Source organism: Echiichthys vipera (assembly GCF_963691815.1).
Source record: "Echiichthys vipera genome assembly, chromosome: 3".
In the NCBI taxonomy this organism is placed as follows: domain Eukaryota; kingdom Metazoa; phylum Chordata; class Actinopteri; order Perciformes; family Trachinidae; genus Echiichthys; species Echiichthys vipera.
The window spans coordinates 1,837,196-1,848,240 of record NC_139828.1 but is presented as its reverse complement, the minus strand read 5'-3'; the positions used below and the strand labels follow the sequence as shown (position 1 = coordinate 1,848,240).

General features: G+C 43.3%; 1 protein-coding gene across 1 annotated transcript in view; it reads right to left on the bottom strand.

Annotated features, from left to right (window-relative positions):
- The window catches only part of niban1a (niban apoptosis regulator 1a), a 26,028-nt gene extending 15,963 nt beyond the window's left edge, over positions 1–10,065 (bottom strand). Inside the window, exon 1 of the mRNA XM_083940721.1 lies at positions 9,932–10,065. Within this exon, the coding sequence (XP_083796847.1) occupies positions 9,932–9,986 (55 nt within the window). The 5' untranslated portion in view covers positions 9,987–10,065. The remainder of the gene's footprint in view (positions 1–9,931) is intronic.
- Between the last annotated feature and the right edge of the window lie 980 nt (positions 10,066–11,045).

Here is an 11,045-nt window from a genome sequence, read left to right as displayed (position 1 = left end):
TGATGCAAAATGACTGAAAACAGATGCAAAATGACTGAAAACTGATGCAAAATGACTGAAAATAGATGCAAAATGACTGAAAACTGATGCAAAATGACTGAAAACTGATGCAAAATGACTGAAACAGACACATAAAGAGGTTGAACCTTCGCTCTCGTGCAGATTTACTCCTGAACTCTCTCTGATGTGACGTCGTGAATATTTCCTCATGTTTGTGTTAAAAACACTGAAAGATGAGCTGAGCAGGTAAAGAGGCCCCTGTGTGTGTGTGTGTGTGTGTGTGTGTGTGTGTGTGTGTGTGTGTGTGTGTGTGTGTGTGTGTGTGTGTCTGTGTGCGTGCGTGTGTGTGTGTGTGTGTGTGTGTGTGACATGTCAGAGCATGTCGTGTGTGTTTTCTAACATGCAAACACTCGATGACTCACACACACACACACACACACACACACACACACTCTTTTCTGAAGGGTCGCTCACGTCTCGTCTCGTCTCGTCTCTTTAATAAAAGTGTAAATAAATAATAAAAGTAAAAAAGTGAATTATGAAGAAGTGAAAAGTTTAATAAAATAAGAACAAATTATGTTTTTTTATTATGTTTGACGTTTGAACTGTGACGTCGTGTCTTTGTGTCGTCGCTGCGTGAATACCAAACACAGCGAGCGAGTCGCTGCACGGCAAGAATGTGTGTGTGTGTGTGTGTGAGGAGGGGGCTGTGTGTGTGTGTGTGTGTGTGTGTGAGGAGGGGGCTGTGTGTCACTCACAGAAAAGTGTGTGTTTGTGTTTTTTTGTCTCCAGACACTAAAAAAAAGCAACACAGAAACACGACGAGCTGCAGACGAAACAACGAAACATTAAATCGTTTCGGCGTTAAAATTGTTTTTCATTAAAGAAAATTGTCAGAAAAAGCAGAAAAACCTCAGTTTCAATCATATTTAACATTATTTTACATTATTATACAATTTATTAGACTTTTAACCAACTCTAGTAATAAATACAAATAAAATAAATCACTAAATAAATCTCATGTTCAGCATCAGCTGTTTAACATTTAAAAAATAATAAATTTAAAATAAATTAAATATCTAAATATTACTGCGTGTTCATCAATGATAATTAAATAAAGAATACATTAAATATAAATGAAATAGCTTAATATTTAATAATCATTCAGTTGTTGACCATTTAAATAAATAATAATTAAAAAATGAAAAATAAATAGTTCAGTCTGGTTGAAGTCAGTTGTTGAACATTTAAAATAAATAAAAATTAATTAAATATCTAAATATTAATGTGTGTTCGTCAACCGTCATTAAATAAATAATAAATAATACATACAAATAAATGAAATAGCTTAAAAGTTCATCATCATTCAGTGGTCACCATTTAATGACTAAAAATAAATCAAAATGACAAAAAAGATGCAAAATTAATAAAATAATTATTTAAAATGACTAAAAATAGATTTAATATTGCGAAAAAAGATGCAAAATGACTAAAAAATTGATGCATAATGACATAAAATAGATGGTTTCTCTCTAATGTCACGTGTGTTTGAGGTTTGTTTCTGTGGTGCAGGAAAAACACAGACGCAGCGTTTTTAAAGAAACTTAAAAGTCTTCGAAGAAATTGAATCTGTGTCGTTAGTGACGGACAGTGGAGTTTTCCACAGACGTCAGTGTCACCTCTGTGTGTGTGTGTGTCTGTGTGTGTGTGTGTGTGTGTCTCTGTGTGTCTCTCTGTGTGTGTGTGTGTGTGTGTGTGTGTGTGTGTGTGTGTGTGTGTGTGTGTGTGTGTGTGTGTGTGTGTGTGTGTGTGTGTGAGATCACATGAGGGGAACAGCCCTGATGCTGCAGGAGGGCGTCGCCACCACACACACACAGAAACACAATAATGCTCCTTTGAGAGGCTGCAGAGCCGGTTTGACGCTCACATACCAGCGACCTGGACCAGAGCGAGCAGAGCGCCACGGCCCACGCCTCCTCCTCCTCCTCCTCCTCCTCCTCCTGTGTCAGCGCTGCACCCACAGAAGGAGCCTGGGCTTATATATTATAATGTATATAACAAATATATATAATGTCAGGGCTCACTGGTTTCAGGACGTCCTGATAAAAAAACACCAACGAGAGTGAAAAGAGAAAGTTCTTCTCAGCAGCAGAGGGAAAAACTGCAGGTAAAGGGTTTTATCCACCTGTTCTCCAAGATGGCAGGGTGTGAAATTACTAAAAAATGTATGCAAACTTACTCAAAATAGATGCAAAATGACTAAAATAGATGCAAACTTACTCAAAATAGATGCAAAATGACTAAAAAAGATGCAAAATGACTAAAACATAGATTCAAAATGACTAAAATAGATGCAAAATGACTAAAACATAGATTCAAAATGACTAAAATAGATGCAAAATGACTAAAACATAGATTCAAAATGACTCGATGCCCTAGCCCGATACCAGCAGGCAGTGGACAAGCTGTCTGATGCTTATGTTGAGCTCTCCTTAGAACAAAGGAGCGACGCTGTGGGGCAGAGACAAGGCCTCACCTCTGCTCCAGCCACCTAACATCCAGGGTCAGCGAGTGGAACAGTGTCCTTTTCACAACACACCAATACAATATTCAAGAAAGCTCAACGTCTTCGTCTGCTCAGGACACTCAGGACGTTTCAGGTCAGCAGGGACGAGCTAACTCTGGTCTATCAATATATCAATATCTCTTCCTGGTACGACCAACTCACCATCGAGCCCTGGTCCCCCCCGTACCCCGCTATCTGAGCCGTACAGTCGCTCAGTGATCAGGAGAGCCGACCTGATCACTGAGGACCACCCTCACCCCCTCCATCGCTCCTTCCAGCTGCTTCCATCAGGCGGGCGCTTCACTGAACCACCGGCCCTGAAGAACATTTACAAGATCATCCCGTCTGCAACAGCCGTACTGAACAACACACAACATGACCACACACAGCTGATGCCTCAACACCCCAGGTCCTGTCCTTATGTGTCTGTGTGGATGTTTCTAGTGATTGGAGTCTAAGAACGTTTTCTAGTCATTAAATAAAGAAGAAATGAAGCTTTATGGAGAATAAAACAGTTTGAACTTTGTGGGAAACTTCTCAGATTATTTAAGTTCTGCTGTTCACACACTTAAAAATGTGTGTGTTTGTAATTTGGGTGAACAGCCCTTTAATAAAGGATAATCCGCTGTTCCTCTGGTGCGTAACTGCGTCGACCCGAACCCTGTGAACAGCAGCAGATGTGTTGCAGCAGCAGAGCTGAGTCGGCGTAAACAACAGGTGGCTCTGCAGCGAGCGCTTCCTCCTTTTGTCTCAGAGCTGCTCTGAGTGTCTGAGCGCTGAGTCACGGCAGCTGCAGCGACTCAGCGCGAAAGAATCCGTACCACGGGTTCAGCTACAGCGACGCAGGGCCCCTGGCATCAAACCCTCTGCAGACTAAGACAACACGAGCAGCGGACGAGCACTTCAGAGCGCCGCGGTTTGTTCATCTCATCTCATCTTCAGCCTCTGATCCTGGATCAGGTCTCAGGCGCAGCAGCTCCAGCAGGGGACCCAAACTTCCCTTTCCCGCGCCACATTAACCAGCTCTAACTGGGGGATCCTGAGGCGTTCCCAGGCCAGTGTGGAGATCTAATCTCTCCACCTGGTCCTGGGTCTTCCCCGAGGCCTCCTCCCAGCTGGACGTGCCTGGAACACCTCCCTAGGGAGGCGCCCAGGGTTCATCCTTACCAGATGATCCTGAACCACCTCAACTGGCTCCTTTCAACACAAAGGAGCAGCGGCTCTACTCCGAGTTCCTCACGGATGCTGAACTTCTCCCCCTCTCTCTAAGGGAGACTCCAGACCCCCTCCTGAGGAAACACACCTCACACGCTTGGACCTGGACCTGGTTCTTTGGGTCCTGACCTGGACCTGGTTCTTTGGGTCCTGACCTGGACCTGGTTCTCTGGGTCCTGACCTGGACCTGGTTCTTTGGGTCCTGACCCAGCTTTCAGGACCACAGGTGAGGGTAGGAACCAGGACTGAGGGTAGATCCAGAGCTTTGTCTTCCTCAGCTCTCTTTTCATCACAACGGTGCGGTAGAGCGACTGCAGCACCGCCCCTGCTGCTCCATCGTCCCCTCACTCATGAACATGACCCCGAGGTACTTGAACTCCTTCACTTGGGGTCAGGACTCATTCCCTACCTGGAGTACACACTCAGGTGCGAACCGATCCAGTGAGTGCTGAAGGTCACTGACCCATGATGCCCACCGAAGTGCAGCCCCTCCCCACCACGACTATGCCGCGGTTTATTCCGCAGACGTAAGATTGAAAAAGTCAAAGTTTAAGAGCGAAACGAGCTGCAGGAAGAACATCCTCCATCCACTAGTCGCACTGTGTCCCTGTTTTCATGAGGATGCACATTCCCGCCAACGTTTTCCACACTCCGGGTGTTCGAAACACGCCAAGAGATGCGGCGAGTTTCCTCCGAAAGAATAAACGCACGCCACGCTGAACTAAGTATACGCTCTACGGTGTTTTTATGGCGGGGGAGCGGACATGAAGATGATGATGAAGGGTGTGTTTGAACAACAACGAGGTGGAACTGTTACTGAGAGTGACACACGAGAATAGAGCAGTATGGTAGCAGGACGTGACATATTTGGGGGCTCGTCCACTGCCTGTCAGGCCGGAAAAAAGTCAGAGCAGAGATGTATTGCGTTGGAGCGACGACTTTAAGAACTTTCCTTAAAGAAAAACATGAGTATAAGGCGGTAAGGTAACAGGACATAACATATTTGGGGGCTCGTCCACTGCCCGTCCAGCCCGGAAAAGTCAGAACAGAGATTTATTGCGTTGCAGCGAGTACCAGTTGGAACTATTCCTAAAAGAGACGCATGAGTATAAGGCAATGATGTAACTGGACATAACATAGTTGGGGGCTCGTCCACTGCCCGTCCAGGCCTGAAAAGTCAGAGCAGAGATGTATTGCATCATTGTTGGAGCTACGACGAGGTGGAACTGTTCCTTAAAGAGACACATCAGTATAAGGCAGTAAGGTAGCAGGACGTGACTTATTTGGGGGCTCGTCCACTGCACGTCCAGCCCTGGAGTTTAACACTGACATGGGCTCTTAACGGCAGAGTATAGTGGACGCCAGTCTGAACGCAGAGAAAGAGTGTTTTGAATGAAGGCGTAGCCTGACAGTGGCGCTCTGTTCCCGTCCTCACACACGAGTCAGCGATGATGAGATGAGCAGCAGTTTTAAAGGAAACCGCTGAGTCACGCAGAAACTCCTCGCAGCAGATGTCGAACCCCGTGGAGCTTCTCCGTTTGTGTCTCTGGTGAAATACGAGGAGGATAAACGTGCGTCGCTCTGCCAGATGTGGAAGATGCTCAGGAACATAACACATACACATAACACACACACACAACACACACACACACACACACACACACACACACACACACACACACACCTAACACACACTAAACTCTGCTGCTGCTGCTTACAGAATATTTTCCACACTAAAAAATCCACTGAGCCAAACGGACACATGCTGGAGCAGTTAGTGACACACGGCCTCGGCAGAACTCATCACCGTGTGTTTAAAGCTGCAGATCACATTTGAACACGGACGTTTAATCAGGAACACGATCGAGAGACAAACTCGATTGTGTCAAAGAGAGAGCGGAGGAAGTCTGACAGCTGAATGAATCCAAAGCAGTGATAGGCCGATTAATCGGTCGGCCATGTTGAGATAATTGGCGTTGGTCGATGCCTGTGCTCACGAGGCGATTTAGTGCCCCACTGCTACTGCCAACGATTAAAACATGCATCGGTTACTTAGAGGAACGGTTCCACCTCGTCTTCGCTCCAACACGATAAATCCCTGCTCTGACTTTTTAAGTTTGGACGGGCAGTGGACGAGCCCCCAAATAAATGGTAAATGGACTTCTGACTCCTCGAGGCGCTTTCACAGTGTTTGTCACGTTCACACTGATGGCAGTGGACATCTACCGACCATCTAATCTGACCATTCACACACATTCACACACCCATGTGCAGCACAAGGAGTAATTCAGGGTTCAGTGTCTTGCCCAAGGACACTTTGACATGGGGATCGAACCGCCAATCTCTCGAATGGAGGATGACCATCTCTTCCACTGAACCATAGTCGCCACCAAATATGTTACGTCCTGTTACGTTACCGCCTTATACTCTTGTATTAATTTCAGGAACAGTTCCACCTCGTCTCCAACACGATAAATCCCTGCTCTGACATTTTAAAGTCTGGACGGGCAGTGGACGAGCCCCCAAATAGGTCACGTCCTGTTACGTTAGCGCCTTATACTCATGTATTACTTTCAGGAACAGTTGAAAACGCAAGTCGTCCTATTCACGTTGAAAGGGGGTAGTGCGTTAAGGCTAAGGATGACGACTTGGCTTTTGGTCGTCATCAAACGGGGCGTGGCCTCTTGATTGACAGCTAGCCTCTGGCCCTCACTTTACGGAGGTAAATCAGCCAGATGGACGTACGCCCCTCCCCCCAACGTCACATACATGCCCTTCTTTGGTCAGAGGAAATGAGGAGGAGTCAAAGTCTGACAAGATGGAGACTCCCGTAGGCGAAGAGTGGATCAAGTTAGAGAACGGACCTCGACGGAGACTCTAGGTCTGTTTTTATACCGTCTGTGAAGGCGTTTAAAGACTCGGCTGCACGTTGTCGTCTACGACTGAAGAATAAACAGATCTGAGAAGCAAAAACAAACAAAAACAAACATCTGTCAGTGGTCGAAGCTGCTCTGCATCAACCACTCACAGATGTATTAAAGGAAGAACCGGTGATAGAGACGACGGTTAGAGATGATTTCACAAACACAAAGAGGACCAACGTCTGGAGGGATCGGCCTCCACAAAACTGGACCGCTGTCAACTCATGAATCATCATCATCACATCGACCCAACCCAGTGAACTGCCACACGATATCCAACACACCCTGCAGCCTGCACACACACACACACACACACACACACACACACACACACACACACACACACACACACACACACACACACACCCCTGCTCTGCAACGAGCAGCCAGGAAAAAGTGAGTGTGTTCAGACTGCAGGAGATAAACGGCAGCACCCTGAAACCATGACCCCAGCACAGCGTCTAACGTAGAGAGACAGAGAGAGAGGGAGACAACAGGGACGTTCTCACCACATTCCCAACGCATGAGACGCCTGTCCTGTAACCACGGCAACAGCAGAGGCAACCGGTGTCAACATCAACAACACACACGGATGATTGAGCTTTTCTGAGTGTGTCACGTAATGATCACGTTTGTTTCCTTCCCATGAACGAGACCAGAAACTGATTATTATGATTATTATGTCACACACGTCACGAATGCGCCGATATCGTCGCGTCGCCTCCCGTCGACCTCAATAATCCGCATCAGTCGACCCTCGTGAGGACAATAACCTCTAAAAAGAGACACCAGATTATTCGGCCTTTTAAAAAATCATTGTTTCCATTTCACTCTTTGTTCTTTTCACGCTTTTCTGACTTTTCACCTTTATTTTGTTTCCTTACAACAGCGAAGCTTCACCCCCTCCACCTGTTGTCTGCCGCGTGACCCGAGGAGCCGAGACGACCTCGGTTCCTGCGCACGTCATCAGACCCGTGAACGAAGCGCTGGAAGTGTCACGGTGATCGACACAAACAACAACACCAACAACGACAACAACGACAGGACTGATGCGAGTGCAGCTGCTTTTTAAGAGTTGAATTCAAACACTTTCAAACTGAATCACAGACTTTATCATCACATCTGCGTTATTACTACAAATACACTGATCCCCATGATTCAAATAATAGTTTCTGTTATTATTTATTTCCTCTTTTGTGCCAGAAAAACAATCAAATCTTCATTATTTTTAAAGTCTTTCAGCGTTTCATTACAGCAGTGAGTCCCACAGAGTTAATAAGTCTCATTTATGCTCTACGTTAGACACGGATACTACAACGCTGCCGCCATTTTGACTCCTTCTTAACAAACGCAGGGTGGTTATCCTGCAAAATGACTAAAAATAGATGCAAAACCAGCACAAAAAGATGCAAAATGACTAAAAATAGATGCAAAACCAGCACAAAAAGATGCAAAATGACTAAAAATAGATGCAAAACCACCACAAAAAGATGCAAAATGACTAAAAATAGATGCAAAACCAGCACAAAAAGATGCAAAATTAATAAAAATAGATGCAAAACCAGCACAAAAAGATGCAAAATGACTAAAAATAGATTTAAAACCATCACAAAAAGATGCAAAATGACTAAAAATAGATGCAAAACCACCACAAAAAGATGCAAAATGACTAAAAAAAGATGCAATACCACCACAAAAAGATGCAAAATGACTAAAAATAGATGCAAAACCACCACAAAAAGATGCAAAATGACTAAAAAAAGATGCAATACCACCACAAAAAGATGCAAAATGACTAAAAATAGATGCAAAACCAGCACAAAAAGATGCAAAATGACTAAAAATAGATGCAAAACCAGCACAAAAAGATGCAAAATGACTAAAAATAGATGCAAAACCACCACAAAAAGATGCAAAATGACTAAAAATAGATGCAAAACCACCACAAAAAGATGCAAAATGACTAAAAATAGATGCAAAACCACCACAAAAAGATGCAAAATGACTAAAAATAGATGCAAAACCACCACAAAAAGATGCTAAATGACTAAAAATAAACAGGAGACTCTGGTAGATGTCGGTCAGTCAGAGCAGACACGCCCACACGGTCCTGACAGCACCGTGTTGGTGTGTTCAGTGGCTTTAGGAAAAATATGAATCACATTTTCTAAAATGGGGTCAGACGGGGATAAATGAAGAGTTTCGTTTTAATATCATAAGACAGGAACTCACGCCTCAGTGTTTCTTTTCATACAGACATGATGCTCAACCCGACCCAGATAAACATACGGTACACAATAACATAAGAAAGGTACAGGATATCCCCAAACCAACCTCCGTCAGAAGCAACGGCACTTGGTTATTTTTAAATATACAAACAAAGAACAGAGTCCAGGTGCTTTTGACTGAAACTGCTGTGGGGAGGACGACGACCTGGACACATGAGAACATTCACAGGAGGATAAGATTTAAAAGAACAACACAATCAACTGTTAACGCTCCTGTTATGGACGAGATCAATAAATAAAATAAATAAATAAATAAACAGATGGTTGAAATATTGTCCATCGCACACACGAGAGAGAGATTCATATATTGTATAAAGTGTAAAAACTTGAGACTGGAGTCTGACTTTAGACAGGAAAACATGTTCATGTTCAGCATCACTGCACACACACACACACACACACACAAACACACACACACACACACACACACACCTGTCTAGGTGTAACAGCAGAAGCACCTTTTGTCCTCCAGAGACACACCCAGAGCACACACAGGAGACAAAAGGGGGAAACTTGTCTCTCTCCCTTTCTCTCTCTCTCTCCCTCTCCCTCCCTCCCTCTCTCTCTCTCCCTCTCTCTCTCTCCCTCCCTCTCTCTCCCTCCCTCTCTCTCTCTCCCTCCCTGCAGGACTGGAAAGGCAGGAGTGACCTGATCGGCCCCGCAGATAAATAAAAACCCTTTAAACCGCTCTGCTCTGAGTTCCTTAAACCCGCAGGAAGGAGCTCCAGAGTCGCGCCTGCGGTGAAATGAATCACATGTGTGTGTCACAGAAACTCAGTGTGTGTGTGTGTGTGAGGGACACGTCACTTTGGTTCGAGTCCGAGTTTGGTTGGTAAAAAGGAGCCGAGGACGCTGTGGAGCCGCGGATCCGGAGCGGCGCGGCGAGGGCGCACCACACCGCTCCGGATCCGCGCTGACGCGTCCGGCTCTCGGTGTCTTACCTCTGATGAAGCTGGATTTGGGCTCATCCAGGAGGCTGGACGCGGAGATCCCCATGGTGCCGCTGCTGCCGCTGGAGGATCCACAGGTGAAGGTTCAGTCCTCAGGTACAGACACCGACACATCGGTCTGCAGCAGCGGGGAGGAGGAGGAGGAGGAGGAGGAGGAGCACCACCCCTCCCCAGGATCCTCCTCCTCCTCCTCCTCTTCACTCCCCAGATTCCCCCATGATGCTCCGGGGTCAATGTTAAGCAGCCTAATGCATAAATAAATATGGCTGTCAGATACAGAAATACATGAATAATAAAAATACTTAATTAATAAATATTTATATGACATGAAAACACAAATATGACTTTGGAAAAGTGAGTCAATAAATAAATATTTATATGAAATAAATAAATATGGCTGTCAAATACATAAATGAATAATAAAATACCCATAAATAAATATTTATATTACATGAAAACACAAATTTGGCCTTGGAAAAGTAAATAAATAAATAAATAAATGAATAATAAAAATACTTAATCAATAAAGAATCCTATGAAATAAGCAGGTAAATAAATATTTAGATGACATAAATAAATATAAATATTTCTATAATAAATATAAAAATAAATAAATAAATATATAATATTGCTGTCAAATACATAAATAATAAAATACCTGATCAATAAATATTCCTATGACATGAATAAATGTGTCTGTTAAATAAATGAAAAATAAAAATACCTAAAAATAAATATTTATATGACACGAAAACACAAATATGACTTTGGAAAAGTAAGTAAATAAATGAATATCACTATGAAATAATCCTATAAAATAAGCAATTAAATAAATAATCATATGAAATAAATAAATATTCAAATCAAGATTAAATTTTCATATAAAATAAATACATGAATAAATATGGCTGCGAAATAAATAAATAAAAAATACAAATACCTAAAAAATAAATATTTCTGACATGAAAACAGAAATATGACTAAAGAATTAAATACATAATTATCCATATAAATAAATAGATATAAAATAAATAAATATTCCTATGAAATAACCTCTGAAAAAGAAACATTCATATAGAATAAATAATCATATGAAATAAATTAA